A 26,549-nucleotide genomic window follows, 5' to 3' on the forward strand; every position below is an offset into this window, starting at 1 on the left:
CAATAGGCCCTTTCTAATGACATATTCCCTTTAAAAGGGAATTAAACTCACCAGCTGATAAATGTGACTTGAAATTGCACATTAAAATTCAGCCCCTACATTCTGTCAGATACCTGTCCTCCTTCAAGACAGGTGTTATGACAACTGTAGCAATCTGTGCATTTCACTTTTTAAAACCAAAGCCAAAAAACGAATGTTTCTTTAAAACATCTCTTTATTCTAATAACTGCAATTTAATAGACGTGAGATATGGGGGGGGGGATATTTTGTCCTGTCCCCAAAAGAGACATATAAAATTAATTTAAATCAGTTTAAATAATGAGAAGGGCTTTATGGCCCGCTAAAAAAATATAAAATAAAACATTTTGGGGTAAACTATACTGCACAACTTTCACATGTGGTCTCACAACAGTGTTAAGCCCCTATTCAGAGGCTGATTCAGAGGAGCAAGGGAGTGCCGACCTGGCGGAGGGAGCTGCTGGGGCTATAGTCAGATTGCCCAGGCAGCCCATAAGAGAGTGGCGGTCTGCTGCTGCTGCTCCTTTTATGCAAAGCGACGGCAGTAGACCGTTGCTATAGATGTCATTCATCTTTTAACAAGTTGATGCCGATGCACAATGTCGGCTGATGGTTGCCTTTTATTACACGAAGTGATTATCAGCCGATAATTGCTTTCTGTAATAACGCCTTTAGCCATTCTACAGATTACAAGGGTTGAAGCAGTAATTGTCAAAAGCAAAATCCTATTTTCAATTCTATTTAGCGCAATGGACCTAATGACTGAAGCTGCAGGAGCAATCATTCCTCCCTAAGGGTGCCAGAGGTTATATGAGGCAGGATATGTATGGAGACACCTCGCCCCACAGTCTCTAGCTGAGGGCTAGAGTCTGTGGGGCGAGGTGTCTCCATGTTCCTGTTTTGTATGTCTTTTGCATATTGAATAAAGACCAAGTTTTATAGTGAGTGCCGCTGGACTTTACTTATTTATGGACTGTCCTATAACCAAGCTGAGCACCACTGAATTGATCACATGTGAATTTAGGAGCTGATATCTATGCCTGCTGGGCGCTGTAGTGCTGGTGAACTAATTAGAGTACAGGTTATTGGTTGTCAACCACTGGTCTATGCTTTCAACATTATTCTACAGGATAGTGTGGTGCCTAAACTCAACAATTTCTTTGAAACCAGCCTTCTCATGTGTGTGTGGGCCTCCTGACTTGACAGAAGATGCTTTAAAGAGGATGTACCACCACGGTCCGGCTTCCCCGTGTCGGCGCCGATCGATCCGTGGGTTCAGGTTAAAGAGGATGTACCAGGTGGTACATCCTCTTTAAGAGCAGGTCCTGCACACAAAGAATGTTCTTGACAGTAGAAAAAGAAAACATAATTGTAATATATAGAAAAGAGAGAGACTGTACACTATATACCAGCCAGACCACTGCTTTTATAGCAGAGTAACATAGACCATCGAGCTGTCAAGAAGGGGAGGGAAAGAGCGGCATAGTAGGAGAAAGATACAAGTTTACTAAATGAATGTATTCGCAAAAATATGAAACATGCCCTACAAATTTAAAGGGCATGGGGCATGTCTGGTACAGGGCAAAACATTTCTCTGGGCTGGGGAAACATAAAAATGAAGTTATATTTACCCGCCCCAGTGCCCCTACAGCGCTCCTTCCCAATCCTGGACCGCAGCCGGCTGTCGTCTTAGCTCCCCTCTTCTTACGTCACAACCCGGTTGATGGAGGCCCCACTCAGTCAGTGACTTGGGCGGGACACCGCTGCAGTCACTGATTGGCTGAGCAGGCTACATCCCATGCGCTTGTGATGTTAAACCCAGGTCGTGACCTACCCAGAAACTAGGAGAAGAGGACACCCAGTGGCGTAGGGGAACCTAGTAATGTAATGCAGCACGGAGACAGGTGAGCATATTGTGTTTTTTTAATCTCTCTCTCTCTCTACCCCCCCCCCCCCCCCCCGACCTCCGCCGGACCTCTCCTTTATATGTTAAATCGGGAATACCCCTTTATGCTCTTGGGTCCTGGTGCGGCTGCACCACCTATATTTAAGTCCCTAGATGCAATAGTAAAGGCACAGCTTAGTAACAAATTCACTGCAATCAGCCCTCCATCTCCATAGATTTACAGAACCTTTATTTTTTTTCGTCTGTCGACAAACAGTTCTGCTATGTAGGTAATGTACAGTCTTCCGGGTCCAAGGTGTAAACTGGAACGATCAACTGCAACTTAAACACTACTAGAAACCCTCCTGTCCGATGCTCCTGGGGTCAGGAGACACATGGTGGCATGACAGGATGTATTGTGAAAGGATTACACAATCCGCATGAGAAGTTTATTTGAGAAAGCAAACGGTTTGTTTGAGCCTGTCACAATGGGCAGACTTACTGAAACAAGCTCTTTATTCTTAGCCAAGAGTTGTGCGAAGCTTGGAAGACATTTCATCAGGGAGAGACATCACAGCATTCTTCAATTCCTGGGGGAAACGTTGGGCCAGATTTCTCAATAGAATAACCAGGATCTGTTCAGTGTCTATCAAGGTCACATCAGAGAGACAAAATAGCGCATATTCAGATGCCAATTTATACTGTGAGTGAGAACAAAGACATTACAATGCCCAACAAATATGCACCACACCTTGACTGCCAGGTCAGTTAAAGGGACTGTCTTTAATTTATCATGCTGCGGGGAACATAACAGACATGTATACTTAGGGTCCTATTAGACAATTAACGATAGCAAAAAAGAGCACTTTTGGAAACGACCCGAAATTGTTCTCCATAATACACAGAATGATAGTCATTAGCGCAATTGCGATCGTTTGTATACTCTAGTATATGAATGATCATAATAACAAACCAACAATGTGTACACACATCGAAATATTAGCAAACGATTAACAATGATTTTAAAAGCTTAAAAGATTTTTGGATCGTTACCTGCATACTGAAAGATTAGCGTTTAAATTCAAACAACATAATAATTTTTGCCACGATAGTCATCCTGATTCAGCCGATTATCATTCTGTGTAATAGAGACAACGATCAGCCAATGAAACGATCATCAGATGATAGTTTATTTAGATCTCAACCTTAAATCATCGGGTGCCGACCGCACATCACTACATGTAATAGCGATGCGCCACTGGTGACCGACGATTCAACATTACATTACCTGTCCGCGTTCTTAGTGTTCTCATGCGCTCTGCTTCCTCCCTAGTCCCACGCGCTGCTGCTGCGGTCCCGGCCAGTGATTGGCTGAGCGGCCTGTCAGCTCAGACAGGCCACTCTGAAGCTGCAGCGTTCGCGACCGGGGAGGAGGCAGAGCGCAGGAGAAGACCAAGACATGTAATGTAAACTGGGATGCACGGATATTAACAAAGATGTCCATGCAGCCCTAAATAATTATCAGGCCGCGTAATAGGCCCAGTTTAAGAGCACCAATCTAGCATATCGGTGCTGGTTTATAGTATTGATTGGGCCACCATCTGCCTGTCTAATAGGACCCTTACTCTTCCCACTCTGCTGCTGGTTTCCAGGCTGTCCAGTGTGTACTGCTTTGGTTGTCTTCAAAAGTTCCACTGCCGTGCTGTGCAGACAGGAAATGACCACTTGGCATTGGAAGATGAGGATGTAGGCCTGGAGACCGGCAGGGCCAGGTAAGTATACGTGTCTGTTATGTTCTCTACATAAGTTATCATTTTTCACTGAATAACCCCCTCCTCGACATATGACATACAAATACATAAAGCAGGGAAGGCAGTGTGAATGTTGCAGCCAGAAGACTATAAAAATGCTCATATTAAAGGGGTGGATTGACAATCCTTTACACAGGACAGGTTTATAAAAAAAAATTTTTTTGTCTAACACAAAACTGCGTTATTTGCCCATAGTAACCAATCAGAGCACAGCTTACATTTTACCAAAGCAATTTGAGAAACGAAAACTGGGCTGTGTCACTATGGGAAAAGATGGCCATTTTTGGCTCAGACAGATGAAAGGGATATTCTCATCTAAACTAACATAGTTAAACTTGTAAGACTCATCAAGTGAAATATTTTTGCCCATACTCTGTACATTTACAGTATTTTTCTGCGTATAAAGGCCCTATTCCACTGAACGATTATCGGCCGCTATGGACGATAATTATCCTGTGGAATAGAGTGCAACGATCAGCCGACATCGTTCATGTCGGCTGATCGTTGCAGTCGCTTGTTTTTCAACATGTTGAAAAACAAGCGACTGATTTAGCAGCGATCTGCTGCCGTCGCTCCGTTGAATAGCATCGGCAGCAGACGCTGCTGTATCCTATGGGCTGCACGGACAATCAGCGATCGTCCGGGCTGCCGCATTGAATAGCGACGGCAGCGAGCGGGGAACGAGGAGCAAACGAGCGCTGAGAAATAGGGACATTAGACTACTTTTTAACCCAGGAAAATCTTCTCAAAAGTCTGGGGTCGTCTTATATGACAGGTGTCATCTTATAGGGCGAAAAACTTTGGAACAGGACTGGAGAATCTGCAGTTGCCGTGTTCGTTGAGGGAAGCTCAAAAAACGGCCACATCCCTGCCGTATGCGGTGACCATATGAAGCATATGAATGGCAGAGCAAGCCGTAGGCATCCAGGGTATGGGAAAAAAGATAAGGTAGAATGGCGCTGTGCCCAGAAAAACACACCTCTGACCCGTCTGGCATTCCTTGTATCCGACTGGTATTACTGTAGCTCAGTCTCTGCCTCTCAGATCTTACTGCTGTCTGATGTTTTATTATTAATCTTTATTTGGTGTGTGTTGGAAGAGGGATGGTCTTATTCTCTATTTTAACTGGAAAAATTGGGGGTCGTCTTATTCATTCAGTCTTCTTATACGCCGGAAGATATGGGTATTTAACAAACTTGCCCTCTTTTCCTTATATGTCTGCTCTTTTGTTCACTTCCCTCGTTGACAGCTCATTGTCTAGGTTACTAACCACCTGTCTGCTCTAAAAGCAGTGGTCAAAGTGATAAATATATAAATATATGTAGACATATAGGGTATTGATACTGTAATATATATATACATATATTAGCCAGACCACTGCTGTTTAAAATGGGAAATGGGAAGAAAATAGCAGTATATCAGGAGAAGGAGGCGTTTGCTAAATTCATGTATTTGCAAGAATATTTAAAGGGGTATTCTCACCACCGCAACTACAGCTACAACTGTAGGTAATTAAAAGTTAAAGGAAACCTGTCACCCCCCGTGCCGGGGTGACAAGCTCCCGACCCCCTGTTAGATCCCCCTATACTTACCTCATCACGCCGGGTCCCGCTTCCTGAGCCGGTCGGGTGACTAAGATTTCCGAAGCCCGGCGCATGCGCTCACAGGAGAGTCCGATGCCCATAGATAATGACGGAGCATCGACTCACCATTCATTCTCTATGAGCGGGCACCGGGCTTCGGGCGCTGAAATCTCGGCGCAATGAGGTAAGTATAGGGGGATCTAACAGGGGGTCGGGAGCCTGTCACCCCGGCATGGGGGGTGACAGGTCCTCTTTAAGAAACTTTGCAATTAGTTCTATTTAGTTTTTTAACTGTCCTACCCTGCTAGGCCCTCTTATGTGCCTGTGATGTTTACAGCTGTTGTCTAGGTTCCTGACCACCTCTCCTAATATTAGTGGTGGTCGGGCTGATGACTCCCCTGCTCTGCCACCTTATCTGCAGTAATTTTATTCACAGTGACAGCTCCCAGCCCTTGGAGCTGTCAGAATAGGACCTGGCATAGCAGAGCTCAACAGAACAGCAGAGTACAAAACAGAGGAGCAGAGTGCTGCTGGCCAGAACCGCAAAATAATATGAAGATGCCCACCCTCCACCCAAAGGAAATGAAAGCAGGCCAGGAACATGAAAAGGAGTAAGGGCCCTATTACATGAAGAGATAATCAGCCGAATTCCAATTATCGCTCCGTGTTATAGAGAGAACAATCAGCTGATGAAACGATCATCGGCTGATCGTTTCTTTAGGTCCAGACCTAAAATCATTGGGCGCATTGCTACATGTAAAAGCAATGCACGGCTGACAGCTGATGATTGTAGTATAAAATATTAACTCACTTAATCACTTCCCCATTCTCTGCCGCTCTGCCTTCTGTTCCAGTCCCTGTACTGACGGGTCGCGGCCGCTGAGCCACTCATGGGCTGAGCAGCTGTGGCCTGGGGTGTTCAGTGTGGGGCCGCATGCAACCCGGGACCGTGGCTATTAGCGAGCACGGTCCGATCGCCGTGCCCGCTAATTCAGTAATGAGATGCTGCTGTCAAAGTTGACGGATGCATTTGATTACCACTTGCAGCCTTATCCCTGGTGTCTAGTGGGGGGGGGGATCTCCCCCGCGCGACACAATCGCGCAGGGGCGATCCCCGTGTCCTTACCAGGCCGGGGTCTGCGCAGTAATGGCGCTGATCCCGGCTCACCACTTGGTTGCTTTCGGCTGCAGCAGCCGAAAGCAATCAAGTGCCGATTTCATCGATCTATCCAGTATAACTATACTGCATAGATCTCAATGAGAGATCAGTAAACTTGTACTAGAAGTCCCCCAGGGGGGCTTCTAGTATAAGGTTTAAGTATAAAAAAATAAAAAAAAATAAAAGTGTTATTAATAAAAAGCCCCCTCCCCTAATAAAAGTTTGAATCACCCCCCTTTTCCTATGTTATAAATAAAAATAAACATGTTTGGTATTGCAGCGTGCGTAATCGCCCAAAATATTAATTCATCACATTTATGATTTGGCATGGTAAACGGCGTAAGCGCAAAAAAATCCCAAAGTGAAAAATTGCGCATTTTGGTCGCATCAAATCCAGAAAAATTTTAATAAATAGCGATCAAAACATTGCATATGCGCAATCACGGTACCGATAGAAAGTACAGATCATGGTGCAAAAAATGACATCTCACACAGCCCCATAGACCAAAGGATAAAAGCACTATAAGCCTGGGAAGGGAGCGATTTTAAGGAACATATATTTGTTAACAATGGTTTGAATTTTTTAAAAGCCATCGGATAAATGCGTTTTGTGTTTTTTTTTCAATTTCACCACACATTTAATTTTTCCCAGCCTGTCATTGCAAAGTACAATTAGTGGCGCAAAAAATAAGGGCTCATGTGGGTTTCTAGGTGAAAAAATGCAAGTGCTATGGCCTTTTAAGCACAAGGGGGAAAAAACAAAAACGCAAAAATTTTAATTGGCCCGGTCCTCAAAGGGTTAAAAAAAAACAAAGCGATGTATCTAATGGTACATTCGCTTTAATAAATCTACCCTATTATATTTATATGCATAAATATACTTATATAATATACATATCTAAATATCCCAGCATTTCACCTGGTACAATTTTAAATAGTGAATCTGATGAAAGTAAAGTGCAGTCATACAGGGAGCACAGGGTGGACAGCCAACAGAGCATATAACACCAAATACTAATCTATTTTCCCTTTGTCAAAAATGCATTGTCCTGCTTCACAATCATTATATGGATCAGTGATTCTGCATTTTACCTGTGACACAATATAGAAATAAGGTGGTGAATTTTTCAATTCAGACTGACTGATTGTTTGGCAGGTTAAGATGTCAGAAGTTTGCTCAACTGCATAGTTGCAAAAAAACATCCATTTACTACATGTGACTGTTTGGGTTTGGTGTATTTCCCAGCTTGAACAAATGAATGGGGGAAATGGGGGGGGGGGGGGGGTTAAGTGATTTAGATAATACATGTCTGCAACTTTTTTTCAACTTTTTTTTAAATTGCAGCAAATTTAGTAACAATTTTTGTGTAAAATAGAACCTGAAACAAACCGTCCATAGCAGCCAATGAATTGTTTGCTGTAGGCAGTTTACACCAGTGTTTGATAAATCTGGGCCTTATGTTTTAAAGTGACTCAGTACCCACAATCTGCCCCCCCCCCAAACCACTTGTACCTTCAGATAGCTGCTTTTAATCCAAGATCTGTCCTGGGGTCCGTTCGGCAGGTGATACAGTTATTGTCATAAAAAAACAACTTTTAAACTTGCAGCCTCGTGCCCAAAGGGAATATCTGTGCCCTAACTTTGCACCACCCCTGCGTCCCTCTTCCCCACCCTCTTCATCATTAGGAATGCCACTGAAACATTTACTCCTGTCTGAACATTGCACAGCTGCTTAACGATCCAGCCCATGTTCAGTATTCACACAGCTGATGAATAGTAGGCAATCTGCCTGGAGCATTTCTAAAGATGTGGAGGGCGGGGAGGAGGGACAGAGAGGTTGTGCCAGCCTAATGCATACACAATCTAGGCCAATCCCGTAGGGCACAGGGCTGCCAGTTTAAAAGTTGTTTTTTTAGGACAATAACTGCATCACCTGCGGAACGGACCCCAGGACAGATCTTGGATTAAAAGCAGCTATCTGAAGGTACGAACGGTTTGGACGGTCAGAATGTGGGTACAGAGTAGCTTTAAGCAAAAGTGTGGAAAGGGCAACAATATGATGGATTATTATTATAGCCAACGAATAAAGGGTTATTTAACCCCTTAAGGTCAAAGCCAATTTTCGTTTTTGCTTTTTCCACTATATGTTTAAAAGGTCATAGCACTTGCATTTTTATACCCACATGAGACCTTATTTTCTGCAACACCAATTGTACTTTGCAGTGACAGACTTTATTTTCCCATAAAATATACAGCGAAACCGGAAAAAAATCATTTGTGCTGTCAAATTGACAAAAAAAGGAAAAAAGGAATTTGTTTTCATTTCAGGGAGTTTCGTGTTTACGCCGTTCGCCCTATGGTAAAATGGACATGTTATCTATGTTCATCACATTAGTAAAATTACAACGATATGTAACTTGTATGACTTTTATATTATTTGATGACTTTTAAAAAATGAAAACCTATTTAAAAAAACTAAAATCCCTCTATTGCCATCTTTATAACGCTTTAATTTTTTGGTCTATGGGGCTGTGTGCGGTGTCATTTTTTGCGTCATGATCTGTACTATCGGTACCTTGTTTGTGTATATGCAACTTTTTGATAACTTTTTATTACATTTTTTCTGGATTTGATGTGACAAAAAATGCGCAATTTTTTTGTGTGCTTACGCCGTTTACCAGGTGAGATCAGGAATGTGACAATTTAATAGTTCGGGCGATTACGCACGTGACAATGCCAAATATGTTTGTTTATATTTATAAAATGGGAAAAGGGGGTGATTTGGACTTTTAATAGTGGAGGGGATTTTTTTTAATAATAAAAAAACATTTTTACTTTATCTTTTATTTCAACTAGAAGTCCCCCTGGGGGACTTCTATATACACAGCACTGATCTCTCATAAAGATTAATGCTGTGTTATATACACAGCAATGATCAGTCACATTGCTCTGGCCCGCTGCAGATCAGAGCAATGTCTTGCCGAGCCGTGATCAGCGTCATTGCGACGCTGAGGCCCGGCCAGAAGAACGGATCTCCCCCCCGCGATCGCATCGCAGGGCAAGATCCGTACCACTAGACACCAGAGATGTGCAGAGCACAGCATTTAAATGCAGCTGTCAGGTTTGACAGCTGCATTTAGATGCTTAATTAGCTGGCGCGGCAACAGGACCCGCAACAGGAGGCGCTCCCCGGCTGCAGATACCGCCATGAGTTACCAGGTATGTCATGGGACGCGAAGGAGTTAAATATCAGATGATCTACCCAATGCGGAACTTACTTTCTTATTTATCTTCCACAATGACACATTTGGCAGTGAAAAGCTGAAATAACTGACTGAAAGACAAGATGCAACCAATACATTTTGTCAGCCATACCTGGTTGAATCTCTTTTGTTCCTAAGACATGACCCAGTATTCTAGCAATGTCATTAATGTATGCGGCAACCTGTATTGGAAAAACCATAGGTCATTAAACAGCATTATGTAGGCAAATGAACACGCTAGTTTTTTTGTATGGAGCGTTCACCTGTAGTAAAGCTGATTTAACACTGAGAAGATTGTTCTCATGCTGCTGACGTATTAGTACAACAAAGAACTGTTAACAAGCACCTGACTGCAGGTGAAATGAACACCCATGTTTCTGGAAGGTCCAGTCAGACAGGTATTTTGTCACCTAAAAATAACTACTCCACCAGATTTCCTAAAAGCAAACCTGGAGCTATTAGTATATATTTAGTTTCAAATAAACTCATATCAGGGTTCATTTACACAGAAAGATTATCTGACAGATTATCTACCAAATATTTGAAGCCAAAGCCAGAAACAGTCTATAAACAGAGATCAGGTCATAAAGGAAAGCCTGAGATTCCTTCTTTTCTCAAATCCAGTCCTGGCTTTGGCTTCAAATCTTTGACAGATAATCTGTCAGATAATGTTTCTGTGTAAATGGACCCTTATGCTTGCCAATTATCTGCAACATTGCATGGTTATTGGTGATTGCAGCTGTGGTTTCACCGGCATGTATAAATGCAGCAATAGGCTGTCCATTCCAGTCTTAGGGTCCTATTACACGGGGCGATTATCTGCCAAATCAGGCTGATTCGTTGGCTGATCGTTGTCTTTAAGCAGGTTTAAAAATCATCAAGTATATAGAAAGTAATAAAGATGTATACTTGCCTGTCCTAGCTTCCTGATGCCCTCCTGCCTGTTTCCCGCTGACCAGAGCCTCTTTTAAAGCTTCCAAACCTGTCTCTGAAGTGACAGGCTGATCAGCCAATCACTGGCTGTGGCACTGGGTCAGTGATTGGCTAAGCAGCCTGTCATTTCAGAGCTTCAAAGGAGGGAAACAGTGGGAAACAGGCAGGAGGACACCAGGAAGTATGGACAGGTAAGTTAAACTTTATTATTTTCTGTAAAAAGCAAGGACTGCACGGACATCGTTAACAATGTCTGTGCAGCGTTTTGCTGCATGATAATCCAGCTGTATAATGGGCCCTGTAAGTGAGTGCAGATCTAGCAGATCGGTGCTTGCTTACCTGGCGGATGGGGCCAGCTAATACAGCCCTTAGAAGAACAATTAACTCATACAATATCCTATATTACAAACCTTTATTATTTATACCTAGTATTTCACTTTTATGTACAACCACTTATATATAACTGGTACTTTACCAGTTAATGACTGCATGCTGCAAATGTACAGTACATGATCCTACATCTTAAACCCTCTGTTCTACAAAAGATAAAGTATAGGTAATACAGATTTCTGAGTGACTTCTACTAAACAGATCTGCATGGTCTTTCTTGCGACATTTGTTGTCATTAGCTGTACCTTTAAAAGTACAGAATTTGTTTTCTCAGAGGCCTGGTGCCTGTGATATTTGCACAGGATATTTACTCACTTAACTCTTTTATCATTTCTATGTAGCGTACCAATATATCTTACAGGCAAAGCTCAAGAGCTATAAACAGAGATTTCTTTCCATATCACTAGTGTCACGAGAGGCAAAAACCTGCATAGAACTTAGAAGGAGTTTCAACCTGCTGGATCTTGGCATGTTACAGTGCACCTGCATTAGCTGAATATAAATATAAATATATATATATATATATATATATATATATATATATATATATATATTTATTTATTTTTTTTTCTAAGTAGCAAAACTGACCAAAAGTCCCCCAAGGCTATGATGATACATTTTGCTGCATGTTTATGGCATAGCATGAGTGCAAGTACCCCATGGAGTCACAATGGGGGACATTTATGAAGACCGCTGTACTTGTTCGCTGGTCTTAAATTAGGCCTCACCCGCCAATTTGTTTCACCGGACTCACTAAGGGGCGAATGCTTCTTAGTGAACCTGGCCTGACCTGATGTAGATTTCTGCCATGATTTACCCCTGCGGGCAGACGAAAATCATAGTAATTCAGGCACGGGAGGAGGCCACACCTCCTCCCCGTCTTGCCACGCCCCCAGCCCGTTGGCTCAACGGGCGAGCAGGGAATATGGCGTACGTCAGGGGAGCAATAATAGTAAATGTCCCCCAATGCGTCCAAGTACCTTAACAAAACCTAACTTCGATTCAATGAAATTCTGGTGAGAAGCCTGATATATAATCTGGTTCAAACCAGGAAGACAAGTGCAAGGAGCACGTAATGTAAGCTATTGTAGTGTTCCTATTACATAATGACTTCTATTATATACCTGTGAAGGGTTTTTCTCATAGAGGAATGCAATGCATTTAAACACTGTACAGTTCTCCTCAAAATCTTCTTTCAGTGGCATTGAACGAATTAACACTGGAAATACCTAAAGGGAAGAAACAAAATCTTAAGATACTGAAGTAAAATCATCATCAGATTAATGGTAAAAAGTCCAGTAGCCCATCCTATTGTGCTGTCAGTGGCGTACCATGAAGGCTTCTGGGCCAGACCACTGCCAGTTCAGGTTACTAGGTAGCCCTCTGAAGTAAAGGTCCCCATACACTTTAGACTATTGTCGGCCGAACCAAACATTCTTGTACATTTATGGTATATCCCAGGACCCACAACCTATTAGCTTAATGGGGGCCCCTCCGACTTGGGAGGTTGGGCAGAGAATGAATAGAGAAGTGGCCTCTAATGTTCACCGAAATGCTGAGAGAAAATATACGCAAGAGAAAAAAAAGAAGGAAAGTAGAAAAACAAGTTTACAAACCCCTACCTGTTCTACAGGAACACCTTCTGGATGTCTAAGTATCATACGGCTTACTGCCCCACACACATTGTCTAGCGTTCGTGCATTCTTCTCAGAGCTGATAATAGAGGATAATATGGAAAGTAGCTTTGGGAAATTTCTGAACATTTGTTAAGAAAAACGGTTAAGTGATTATTAAAGGGTAAGTATGGAGATAAAACAAAGTGTATATGGTACAAAGAAAATCCTGGTTCTTTTGCCAAGGTAGGTAAAATATGCAAAGTTCACCCCTAATTTAACCAGACCAAGCACTGGGCCAAACACAGCTATTGTAGTATCATTACATCTAGACAAAGTATGAGACCGCTGACTGGTTTATCTACTGTACATGAATATGTGGAATTGGGAAGGAGGTAGGGAAATTCGGTTTATTACATGGTAGAAGATGTAGTGACACACTACTTACTGATACTTAACTGGATAGCCCTATTTATGCAGCTTAAACACAACCTACATACATGTTTAATAGGTCACTATAAACATGCAGTGCACGTTAAAGGGGTTGTCAGGTCCTTACTTATAGGGGTTGTCTGGTCCTTACTTATAGGGGTTGTCTGGTCCTTACTTATAGGGGTTGTCTGGTCCTTACTTATAGGGGTTGTCTGGTCCTTACTTATAGGGGTTGTCTGGTCCTTACTTATAGGGGTTGTCTGGTCCTTACTTATAGGGGTTGTCTGGTCCTTACTTATAGGGGTTGTCTGGTCCTTACTTGTCAGCTAGCAGGGGAAAACATAATAAACTATTACTACTCACCTCTCCCTGTGTCTTTGCAGCACTGTCTTACCGCCCTGGGACTTCCGCTGGTCTCCAGGATCTTATTCGTCTGCCTAATTGATGGTCTGCCCGCTTAGCCAGTCAATGACTGGGACGGGACACTGCTGGAGTCCTTGATTAGCTGAGGAGGTCTGGTATTTTTTTCCAAGTTGTAAAAACATCGGAACTTGGGGGGGATGCCTTCCGGCGGGGGTCCTGGGGCCTGTGACACGTTGCTTTGTGGGCATGGGGAGAGGTAAGTAGTGACTGCTTATTATTTTCAAAAAACGTAAGGAAGACCATGCATAGGCACTGTAGCGATCACTCTCTTAGACACCTCCAGCTGTTTGGAGAGTGCTGTGGTGGTGCTAGCTAGCCAAAGCTCAAATCCAACAACTCAAAAAAGAAAGTAGCTGAAGCACAACAAGGTGCGGACACACGTGGGCAAACGCCAACAGGGTGAGGATGACAGCCTGTTCCGTGCTATTGAGCGCTTCTATTTACCACAAATTTATTATGTTCCCCCTGCCGGCTGACAAGTTTTTAAAAGCACCGGACTTCTCCATTAAAAAGGTGTTCTTCGACAAGAGCATTTTTTAATATATGCCCGGTGATAGGTCATGTGTAAATAAAGAAGTGCTCATTCCTCCCCGCAGCACTGTCAGTATCTTACCAATCCTTCCTGCTGTTCAGCTGCTTCCAGGTTCTGAGGACATGACGTTGCAGGCCTTCCCAATCAGCAACTGAGGCTGGACACAGCTGCAGCCGCTGAATGACTGAGCATGCCTACAAAAGGTACAACATCGGGGTGGATCAGTTAGATACCGTCAGCGCTGACAGAGCCAGGGAGGTAAGTGCACTTCAATATTTTCAAATGACCTATCCCGGGGCATATATTAAACAATGCCCCTGTCCAGAACATAACAAGCATACATACTTACCTGCCCCATTCTGTTGCTGGTTTTCAGGCTGCATGGTGTCCAGTGCTAGGCTTTTGTCAGTATTTATGTATAAATGTCAGACTTTTTGAAGGGGAGGAAGAATTTTTGAAAGTTGTGGGAGTGTTAGTTGGAATTCCAGTATTATATCCTACAAAGTGGGTTATTCGTTTTTTATAGCACATATCAGTATATGTTTGATATTGGTAGCTTATCATTAGGCCATGTATTTTGGAGAATAAGTGGGGGGCATGACTCCCGGCACCCCTAGTAATCAGCTAGCTAAAGGAACACCATCGCTCCACCAAACACTACTTTTATTCTTTACCAGGCAGAGGTCCATACATTGGGTGGCATTGCCTAGTGCTATTGCTCCCTGCATTGATCCTTTAGTTAGCTGATTGATAGGGGGTGCTGGGAGCCTGATCCTCACAGATCAGATATTAACGCCCCAAAAAAACCTTTAAACTACACAGTATCAGTACCTGGACATTCAATGCATTCTCTCTGTAATAAAGAGGCTATGAAAGAATAACTTGTCAGTATTTTGTTAAGTGCTTTACATAGAATTCTCTATGAATATAACCGTACACAATCCAGAATATATGTGCTCATGTGTACATAAACCCATCCATACAGCAGGGATCTCTGAGATTCAGCTTGTAGGACTGGATTTTACATGTTAGCGTTCATTATACAATGCATGTATATAGAGAATGTCGTCACTTAGGCTATATTGCACAGAAGAAAACAAATGCTGCGTTAGGTAGTAAGATCATCCTGCCATTGATCTGAGACTGTAATTGCTAGAATGCGTTATGTAATAACCAGTCCACCCAAAGGCGAGTCACTACAGCTCTAAGACTTCAACACAAATAAGATCTAACCTAATCCCCACCTATCAACTGCTTGAAACGTAATAGCCTTTAAATGTTTCTCAGTAATTCTACAGTCTTCCATTTCCTGAACAGATTTGTATGAAATAAGCAATGTAAGACAATGCAACCATGAGGCAAGAGCAGACGTTTACAAACCACCAAGGATACTTAAGCATGGCTGCACCTCCATGTTCTGCAAGGACCCCAAGTCCATATACTGCATTACTACGAACTTCATCATCTTCATCCTGGGCTCCAGTGATGAGAGCTGGAAGTAACTGTGCCACAAACTGAGCAGTCGTCTCTCCCAGGCTTACTATCGATTCAGCAAGTGTACCCACTGCAAATGACTTCTCTGCAGGAGAACAACTGGACTTCTACGTAGAGAGGAAAATGCACAGGGTTTACAGAGGATTAACATGGAAGTGTTTGGATTTTAGATGATGCCTTTAGTTCAAAGGAAGGATAACTACAGACAAATCACAACATCTATGAATAGTCCCCCCCTACCCCACCCCAAGTATACATTATCTTTACCTGCACCAGTCACATTACACTTATCAGCCATAACATTAAATTCTCTGACTGGTAAAGTGAAGATTATCTAACAATGGCACCGGACAATGCATTAAATATACCAGACAGCAAGTAACCAGTCATTTGTTTAAGTTTATGTGTTGCAATCAGAACAAATTGGCATTTGTACGGATCTGAAAGGTTCTGACCCGAGCCCGATTGTGATGGCTAAATGATTGGGTCAGTGCATCTCCAAACTCTGGGACTCACACAAACATAGTTTGCGGGGTAACATGGTAAATGCAATTACTATTAATGTCAATGGAAATTACACAAAACAGCTGACTTTCAGCCATTTCAGTAGCCACATTACAGCTGGAAGAGGCTATGAATACATGTTTTAGCAGCAGGAAAACCTATCTATGAAGATGGGTAATGTTTGGGAAGTTTTCAGTAAAAAAACCCAAATTGATTTGTTAACACTGCAATCTGCTCATCATCCTGCTGCTTTTAAAATCCATGCCACTCCACCCCGGGTGCTAGGAAAAGCTGAATCCAGTCCTGGGAAACTTGTCCTAGGACTGGATCCAGCTTTTCCAGGCACCCAGGGCAGAGCGACACAAACTTCAAAGGCAGAGACTGATGAACAGATTGCTGATCTAATGAAGATATTGGCTTTGTTTGTACTATAAATTCGCTCATCTCAAATTGTTTTGCTGCCAGATACCACAGGACACCTTCAAAAGGTCTTGTGGAGTTTATGCCTTGACAGATAAAAGCTGTTTTGGCAGCACAAGAAGGAGCTACACAATATTAACATTATGACTGACAGTCAAAATGTGCTGGTATACAAATGACTCTGCAATTTGGCACATGAGACAAATATACAAATACATGTCATGCACATCATAGTACTTACTGTTTTGTTGAGGAGCAGCGGCAGAAAACCTGCAAAGTATGGAGCAAACGCCAGACCACCAACTGCAGCAGCAACCAAAGGGATTCCCTCCCCTGCAGATTCTATCAGCATTGCATCCATCTCTGCCTGAGAGTAAAACACAAGATATACCCTATAACTTTTTGGCTGTATATAAGTTAACATAACATAATAATCTGGATTTCAGGTTAAGGCATTGGACTGAGAATCTAGTAGCAGGTGAACATGTTTTACCCTATATTCCCAAACAATTCATGTAAATGACTTCTATTTTCCCTGTCGGTGTTGGAAGGCATTCAGAATTAACAATACGGCTCTGTTCACAACTGACAATTCTTCCAACACAGATGTGAACATAACCTAAAGATCACAAAACAAGTAGGAGTTAGGCTGTGTCAGAAGACAAAGGTAAGCTTTGTTCACCTGGTGCCAATTGGGTTTGATGCCCCCCTTCACAGGTAATACCTTCATATCCTAATCCTCCTGCCAGGGCACTGCTGCTAGCAGGTGGATGAGACACCACATCATGCTGCTACAATAATAACTATGTTAGGAAACACTTTGGACACTGATGAACCCATATTTATTGCACTACAAATAATTTTTCCAGATAAAACTGATTTTTATTAAAATATCACAGTCTTTGCTTCAGCAGCTTTCATTCAGATATCCTAGCAGCTGCCTGGTGCTGTGCCTATTCTGTCAGCTCTTGATTGACAATATGTAGACCGTCTCCAGAAAACTAAGGGGGAGATTTATCAAACATGGTGTAAAATGAAACTGGCTCAGTTGCCCCTAGCAACCAATCAGATTCCACCTTTCATTCCTCACAGACTCTTTGGAAAATGAAAGGTGGAATCTGATTGGTTGCTAGGGGCAACTGAGCCAGTTTCACTTTACACCATGTTTGATAAATCTCCCCCTAAAATTCTATAGGATTTACATATATACATACATACATGCTGCCAAAAGGGTTGACTATATTTTGTGTTTAATACGTTTTTTTTCTTTTTAGTAAGAAAATGTTATACAGCTAATACAGAAACATAGAAGGTGGCCATGCAGGGCCTTATATAAGACACATAAAAGAGATGGTAAACAGGGTTTCTTCTATATACACAGAGAGGACAAAGGACAGGTTTCATGACTGATAAGATAACCAATGTAAAACAGTCCTTTCAGGCAGTATATAAACAGATCTCTGGTCTACCGCCACATCCACTAAAAGGCAGATATAAGCAGACCCTGCCACCTACAGTGGATTTAGTAAACTTTCTAAAGGCCCTATTCCACGGAACTATTATCGTTCATAAACTCGCTAACGATAACACATAACACACGTGGGAACGTGAATGATATATGTAGTGTAACAAATATTTTGCAGTCGTTTAAAACGTTCGCCAGGGTTATCATGACCATACGACACACCAACTTTTTTTTTTTAAACCTTTTTACGAACAACTGAAAGTTTTCTAATTTTACAAACCGATTAGCGAATTATCTTTCAAAAGACCAACGATTTTTTTTTGACATGCTGAAAAACTATTTTAAATGACAATATAACGATTTCGCCTTTGTCGTTCGTTCATTTACACCAATTCCACGAAGCGATTATCGTTAACGAGTGGTCGTTGGAGCGAGTTTATGAACGATAATCGTTCCGTGGAATAGGGCCTTAAGGACCCTATTAAATGGAAAGATAATCGTAAGAAATATCGTTATATCGTTACAATTTAAGCGATGATCTTTCCCTGTGTATGCACACATCGATGAAATCACAAACAAAAATTTGTGTCATTGATCGCATCTTTTTAGCTGACCATAAAATAATCGCCTATCGTTCTTAAATCTTTTATTGTTTGGTGTATGTACTTGGTAATTCTGATAAAGTATACAAACTATTGTAATTGCGACTGTAACTAACGACTAACTGTCCGTGGATTATGGTGAATGATTTCCGGTCGTTCCCAAAAGCGCTCGTTTGCAATCGTTTATTGTCCAAAGTTGGAAACAAAAAATCGGTTAGTCTAATAGGACCCCAATGTGTATTGGTGGCCTCCGGACCCTTCACTGACCCTTAATTGATTATGTCAATGAATAGAAGGGTTGGGGTGGGTTGTATTTTCAATCCCCCCCCCCCCCCAATCCTAGTGTGCTTGGAGGGATAAGCCAGTGCCATAATAGTTTGGCCACTTCTTTCCTCCCCCTAAGGAACACATGAATACAATGAATGATGCTGGAAGCCCTGCTCAGCCTATAGTGCAGTGGTGGCATGGGTTACTGCAGCTCAGCTTCTAAAGAACTAAATGAGAACTGATTTTCTGAAACCAATGCCATCACTACACAGTAGATGGTGAAGGGATTCTGGCACAGTTTGCAGTGTATGGGTACTGATGCAGTGGCTCAACCATACAGCTGATCGGTACCCCACATAACAGTCATTAGGGATCTATCCTATGGAGAGACCATAAATGTTATAAACCCAAGGAACCCTGTTTGAAGGGAATCTGATGCAATTCATGTTCCAAACTGCTGACACTGTTGGATATCTGTTGCAGGGAGACACCTAGTACCTTTCATATATCCATCTGTGATTCCGGAACATAGAAAAACGCTTTTATTATATAGTAAGACAAGTCAAAGAGGTTTTCCCAAGCTCTTGATCTGCTGCAAGCTATAAAACCTCCTTACTCGCCCTTCCATACATGACCCTGCCTGAGACTCAGCTTCCAGATGTCAATCAAGTGGGAAAGGGGAAGAGACATTACAGCTCGCAGCTTTTGCTAGAAACGCTGCTTTGGTTCATAATCGGCCCATGTAAAAGTGACAACGATTAGCCAAGGAGTAGAAAAACAGCCAATCCTTGGCTGATTAAATCTTTTGTGATGGCTTCAATATTTGTTATCGGCCGCACATCTTCCTGTGTAAACGGGTGCAGCTGATAGCAAAGGGAAACTGACAGCACAGATATGTAGATCACACAAACAGTGAATACATACCTAGTGCTCTGCTGTGTAATCCGACATTGTGCTCTTTGGAATTCCCGTCCATCTCTGGCAGACACTGTATCTTCATGTTGGAGAGCATGAATTTTGGATGACACAGTAGCGCACTACGTGTGCACTGCTTGTCTGATTTGAAAACTGACAGCACGGATATATGCAGATATCTGCCACATGAACAATACAAAAATCATGTGGCCCAGACGCTCGATTAATTGTGCCGTGTAAAAGCACTGCAAATGAGTGCCGATCTTGCTGATCAGCACTCGCTTGTGTCCTTGCACGGCCCCATTTTGCGCTGTGTACAAGGACCCTAACAGTCTCAACAGTTTGGAACATGAATTACAGTTGACAGTTTCCCTGGCCTTACACATTCAATTTTGATGGCCAGCAACATGGCTGATCAAAGTCCTATGGGCTTGTTCGCATGAATGATGGTGCCAGTAACATGCTAAACTGTAAAAGTAAGCTTGCACAAAGTAGCAGATGATCTGACTGTAAAATGATCATGCAAAACAGTTTCTGCAGACCACAACCGAAAATATACATCATGGCCACAAATAATAGCTTTCATGTAATTAACAATTGATGGTTGACTGCAATGGTGAAAATCTGTAATTTCAGCCAACCAGTATCTTATGTGTATGGCCGGCTCAAGGCTTCCTTTACACATGGCAGATGGTATTACAGGGAACAATTATCGTTCGAAAAATCGTTAAATCGTTCGAATTTGATAATTGTTTAGTGTAATAGAAGAAAACGATTAAACAACCAACGAGAAATCATTGGTCGTTTAATAGAATTTGGACCTATTTTTATCGTTGATCGTTTGCAGTGGCGGCGACAGGACGAACACAATAACGATCATAAATAACAATCTTTGTTCCGTGTAATTGGGTGAACGATTTCAGGTCGTTCGCCACAGTGGTCGTTTGAGTTCGTTTATCGTCGATTGTCAAAAAATCGCTTCATGTAATAGTACCCTTAGGTTGGGTCCACAAAGTATATGGTTTACCCCTAGATTTGTCTTACAAATACTAATGCAAAACACTGACCCAACAACTACCGTATTTGCATGCCTGAATGAATAATCTACAGATCCTATAGTTGGGACTAGGGATAAGTGTTAAGTTACAGTCCATGCTATCTGGTTGTCCTCATTCCTTCTAGTGACGTGGCCGCCACTGCAGGTGTAGCAATGAAATCTTGAACAGCCATCCATCTAACAGGAAGGAACCTTGTTCTTAAAGGGGTTATCCAGCGCTACAAAAACATGGCCACTTTTCCCCCTCGTGTCTCCAGATTGGGTTTGAAACTCAGTTCCATTAAAGTAAATGGAGCTTAACTGCAAACCACGCCTGACCTGGAGACAAGAGTGGGGCAAAAGTGGCCATGTTTTTGTAGCACTGGATAACCCCTTTAATGATAATAATTCTATGTAAATGAGCAAGCATACTTCATCAATGAGATGAATACATCAATGTTCTCTGGCATTCTGTCAATGGATTACGTGTCCATAACAATTGTCTCACAAAGTATATGGAACTTAACTAATACTCCAAGTGAGACAAAACATCTCATACAAATAAACAAAGGGAAAAGAAATGAGCCGTTATTTACTTGGGAGGGAAAAGTATTGCATGCATTTAGCAATTGCCAATACGACATTTCATATTAATTCTGAACATGTGCCAGAAGCCAGAAACAGGTGGGTGTGCCATGAACAGACAGTTTATGACCAGGAGGCGTTGTTAAGAGGCAGACGAAGGGTTAGTGACAACCTCCACCTGATCTGGCTGATCTACCTGCTCCACAGGATAATTACCTCAAGAGCAAATATGCAAGAAAAGGGAGAGGAGTAAGCTCAGAGTAAACACGAATACGTTACAGCAGTTCACTGAATGGGATCCTATTAGGAGAAAGGTTGGGTCACTGTGGCAAAACTCACCACCACAGATACTCTTGATTTGTAAATGAGCAGAAAGCCATTCATTGTGCGACAAGAGAAGGGGAGTGCAGCAGGTAAAACAAACCTAGACAAACAAGTTTACGCTGAAAAACACTAATGTGACACAGAGAGAACCTGCTTCTAGGGCAGACAGTCATGGTGTAAGGGTTGTGCTGTCAAGAAAACTGCAGAAAGCGTGCATGTAGTCACGGCACTCCAAGAGCTCAGGATGGAATTACAAGAGATCGTCCTATGTATGCAGCTTGGAAAATGCTTCCTCAACTTCTTGCCATTGCTCTTCATACGAGAAGCTCACAGCCAGACATCTACCATCTCGCTGCTCATTCTGCTAATGACAGATACAGTCATCACAGGTAAGATTAGCTTTACATCTCGCCTCTTTGTATTATGCCCCACTTTTCAAATGTACCTGATTTGAAGGGTTTTAGACTTATGTTAACCCGCCACATTACAACCTGTGTGTTCATAAAGCTACACAACCCGTGCTATACACATAAGCTGTTTATAGAGCAAACATCTGACTGCACTGTAAGCTTTCCTATTGTAGTCCTCCAAACTGAATGCAGACGTGACAAACACTGTTTCTCTAGCCACCTGCCAAAAAACACACGTTGGTAAAAAGAAATGAGGACAAGCAGTCTTTGGTTCGGATAACCACATGTAACCATCACACTATGTATGACTTGCACTATCACTAATGAGGCACATTAATATATCCTCTGCAAGTTTTTTTTTTACCATTCGTTGAGAATCCACATGCAGAGCTAAGTGGATAGACATGGTAGCATGCTCAAACTACTAGTGTGAACACTGGATGACAATCACTTGTAAAATGCACGATAAATCTTGAGTGTATATTTTATATTACCGTACCAATATCATAGCTAAATAGCCACTAAAAGAAGACTCCTTGTGTACATTCACTATTCCAGGTCACCCTGGCAACACGTGGTAATCTGGACTTTGACTTGGGTCTTATCTTTATTGACCTATTCTTCGAAAGCCTATGGCCTTCCTCTTACATTTTCAAAAGATATATACTATTATATATATATATATCCACCTTGAATACTAAATGTCTGAGTTTAGGAAAAAATATTGAATAATAAATTCTATAACAGAGTCTCATCAGGTATCAATGTATGAGAGAGAGAAAAATACTCACAAGAATTAAAGTTCTAAAATCACAAAGGAAAAAAAAAACATACACCTTATACCAGGGGTAGGGAACCTTGTAAAGGGAGTTTTAGTTTTGCAACAGCTGGAGGGCCAAGGCTCCCTGCCCCTGCCTTATCCTAAAGTCCGCTGAACCCACCTATGTTGGTGGATTTAGCCGAGAGTATAAAGTGTATGGGAGTGTAATGTATTTTCAACACCAGACCCTATAATTCTTAAATGGAAAAGCCAGTGTCAGGACTGTCTGGCTGCTGCCGCCTACCGCTCCCCACAGGGGGAATTGATCATGTGTATGGGGAAGCCGGGATTATTCAGCCAACAGTTACTAAAAGTATCAAACCCCTTTAATCTGAGGATCCTAGTTTATTCATATACAATATTATCTTGGATGAATATGTAGGTAATTACTATATTGGTTACATATTGCTGCAACACAGTAATGATTGTTTGTGTTGAACATAATGAATCATATGTTCTCGCACTTTGTTCATGATAGTAACTGTTCATTATGGCACAGTGCAATACATCTAAGGTTTTTTTTTTTTTTAAACATTTGATTTCAGTGGTAAGCATAACCAATGGCAGTATATCAAGTAATTATTTTCTGGTGCAAAGTGTCGAAAAAGGTTTCCCCAAACCTTTCCCATGACATACTGAGGGCTGTAACACCCTCCTTGTTCCCCTCTCTCATCCCTATCCCTGTTTGATTGACAGCAAGCTGGATGCTGTGTCATAAGGGATAGGAGGAGGGACAGGAGGCACCCCACCTTGCTGCACTTCAGAAGCTTGTGAAAACCTCTTTGACACTTTGTACAGGAATATAAAAGCATTTTTCTATGTTCTGCAGGTACAAATGGATATATGAAGGGTGCCATGCATTTCCTTAAGAGGGAATCTAGCAGCAGGTTAGACGGACAGGGAGTGCAGCCATACCTTCATTTTATAGGTCCGCTTTACCATTACAAATGAAATGTTACTGATATGTTTGAGTGCACTGATCCGCCAGTCGTCTCTTTGCCACCACTTACTGCCAAGCGCTCCTATGAATACTCATAAGTAGATGTGCTAGAGGATCAGGCAGGGCACCCCCAGTGCACCGAAGTGCCTGATTTTCATATAAAGAGCAATGACCTCCGAAATAGGTATGGCCACACTCCCCATCTCCTGCCCAGTTAGATTCTATAAGCAGGTTAGATCTTCTAACGCAACATGTGTAAAGATACATGGGATATACCTAATCCCTAAATGTAATAAAAGAAAGTGGATCTCTACTCTAGCTCATTTTACACGACATGGGTCTGTCTACGGAAGCAAATAAGCACTGATCAGCGAGATCAGCGCTGGTTGGCAGTGCCTTTACGTGGCACAATTAATCTAGTGACCGCACAATCTCACTATCCCTTTATGTACCTCGAATTTCAAGTCCAACTGTGCATCTACAAGCAGTGAGAAAAATGCATGCTTTCACAATGCACATGTATTCTAACCACCTTCTTCTCCTCTGTTCCAGGGTTCTTTGTGTGTTTATGGTTTGGTGGCTGGTTACTATCTCCTAGCACAGATTTGGTATTCCTAAGATTTCTATCATTTCAAAACGAGACCTATCGATCCATTCCTCTGCTGATCCCATGGATATGCTTCAGTGAAGTGTGGAGTCGATCACGTATCAACAAGTGGGGTGGCACATCTACGTCGGACACAGCTCTCTCTGTACAGTCTCGTCTTCTCAGTTTGACTTGTTGGCTAATTGCTGCTTTAAATGGCAAGCATATGATTCCAGAATATTTGGAAATCCCACCAGAATGTGAGCCAAGTGAATGGCAGTGTCTCTTTACATATATTAACGCAAAAAGATGCTTGGACTGGCAGCTTCTTTCAATTGGACTAGTCCTTGGAACCACTTTGTTCTACAGCACAATGGGAAGCAGGGAATTCATCACAAACATATTGTTTGAAGAAAAGAGAACTTTTAGGGAACTAATGGCCCCTATGTTACTAAGTACGGGCACTGTAGCCTCATTTTACTTCCTCCCTCCTTTTATTTCAGTATGCTCATGGTCTTTTTTAGCTTTAGATAGTCTGTGTGGCCTCTTAAGGTTTCAGGTTTCTCAACCAATAAGCACTGTATACAATGAACTGAAAGATGTGCAAGTTGAGGGCAAAGAAAACATCACACAAACAAACTATTACCATAGATAATTCATTGAATTATCATCCTCTATGGATTTTAGAACTTGTATGAGTGTCATTTAAAAAACTGATTTTCTTAAAGGGGTATTTTCGCTCATTCTTAACTTAATATATTACTGCCCTGGCAGAGAACATAACAAACATGCTATGCTTACCTCTCTGTGCTTCCCTGGTGTTCTCCTACAGTACCTTTGGGTCCCTGGCTGAGTGATCATGCCTTTACTTCCAATACGGATTTGTCTCGGCAGTGACAGCCAGATTAGCCAATGACTGACTGAGGCAGGACTGTGCCACAGCCAGTGATTGGCTGAGAGGCTGTAAATGGCTCTCCATCAGGGCAGCAACATATTAAAAGTTTTAAATGAGCGGAATACTCCTTTACATCCTAACTATATTTTCAGAAGAATTTAAAAAACCCTCATGCTTTTGTTACATTAACCCTTCCGAGTGGTGACAAAGTGGTTTTATGCCATAACACAAATAGTACTGGAGAAAGCACACTGGACTAGACACACTGGCACTTAAAGGGGTTATTTAGCGTTACAAAAACATGGCCACTTTTTTTCCCCTCTCTTGTCTCCAGATTGGGTGGAGTTTGGAACTCAGTTCCATTGAAGTAAATGGAGGTTAATTGCAAACCACAGCTGAACTGGAGACAAGAGAGGGGGAAAAGTGGCCATGTTTTTGTAGCGCTGGATAACCCCTTTAAATGCGTGCAGTTTAGGCATTCTCCTGGCATAGCAATTTCTAGGTCCCACCCCCACTTTCTGTGTGGAGACGCAATTCCCTTATCAACAGGCAGTTGGCAGCAGCGTGCAGGGAAGTGAGACATCTAGTGGCTAAAGTCTTAGGGCCCTATTCCACCGGACGATTATCATTCAGATTATCGTTAAATCGTTCGAATCTAAACAATAATCGTTCGGTTGAATAGCAGTTAACGACTAACGACCGAACGAGAAATCGTTGATCGTTTAATAAGACCTGGACCTATTTTTATCGTTGCTCGTTCGCAAATCGTTCGCATTAAATAAGAAGTTGTTTGGTCGTTTGCAGTAGTGACGAACGCAATAGAGACAACAAGACGACCGCAAGAACGATCATAAGTAACGATTATCTTTCCATGGTAAAGGGGTGAACTATTTCAGGTCTTTCGTAATAGCGGTCGTTTGGATCGTTTATCGTTAACGATTATGCGAACGATAATCGGCCCGTGGAATAGGGCCCTTAAAGTTTTTTTTGCTGTAGCTAAATAGAGTAGTAGAGGTCCAACATTGGATTTTTATTGTGTGTTACTCATAAGTCAACTTGACTAAACGATTAGGACAGTTATTATCACTGTTAACTATTATATTTAAATATTTATTAATTCTCTTTAGTAAAAAAAATAAGTTGAATGAAACTTTTATAAAAAAAAGATTTTACAACAACAAAAAAAGAAATAATAAATTAATAAAATGTTCATAAAGTAATAAAAACAAATAAACTAACAGTA

The 26,549-nt window shown here is 41.9% G+C and overlaps 1 protein-coding gene across 2 annotated transcripts in view; it reads right to left on the reverse strand.

Moving 5' to 3' along the window:
* Window positions 1–2,132: 2,132 nt before the first annotated feature.
* IPO4 (importin 4) overlaps window positions 2,133–26,549 on the reverse strand; it is a 67,411-nt gene continuing 42,994 nt past the window's right edge. For both annotated transcript variants that reach the window (XM_069961663.1, XM_069961662.1), the window contains exons 25-30: window positions 16,703–16,828; window positions 15,436–15,644; window positions 12,666–12,798; window positions 12,168–12,272; window positions 9,833–9,902; window positions 2,133–2,549 (exon numbers count right to left, since the gene is read on the reverse strand). In XM_069961663.1, coding sequence (XP_069817764.1) covers window positions 2,425–2,549; window positions 9,833–9,902; window positions 12,168–12,272; window positions 12,666–12,798; window positions 15,436–15,644; window positions 16,703–16,828 — 768 coding nt within the window. In that variant the 3' untranslated portion in view covers window positions 2,133–2,424. The remainder of the gene's footprint in view (window positions 2,550–9,832; window positions 9,903–12,167; window positions 12,273–12,665; window positions 12,799–15,435; window positions 15,645–16,702; window positions 16,829–26,549) is intronic.

Source organism: Dendropsophus ebraccatus, chromosome 3 (genome assembly GCF_027789765.1).
Source record: "Dendropsophus ebraccatus isolate aDenEbr1 chromosome 3, aDenEbr1.pat, whole genome shotgun sequence".
Classification (NCBI taxonomy): domain Eukaryota; kingdom Metazoa; phylum Chordata; class Amphibia; order Anura; family Hylidae; genus Dendropsophus; species Dendropsophus ebraccatus.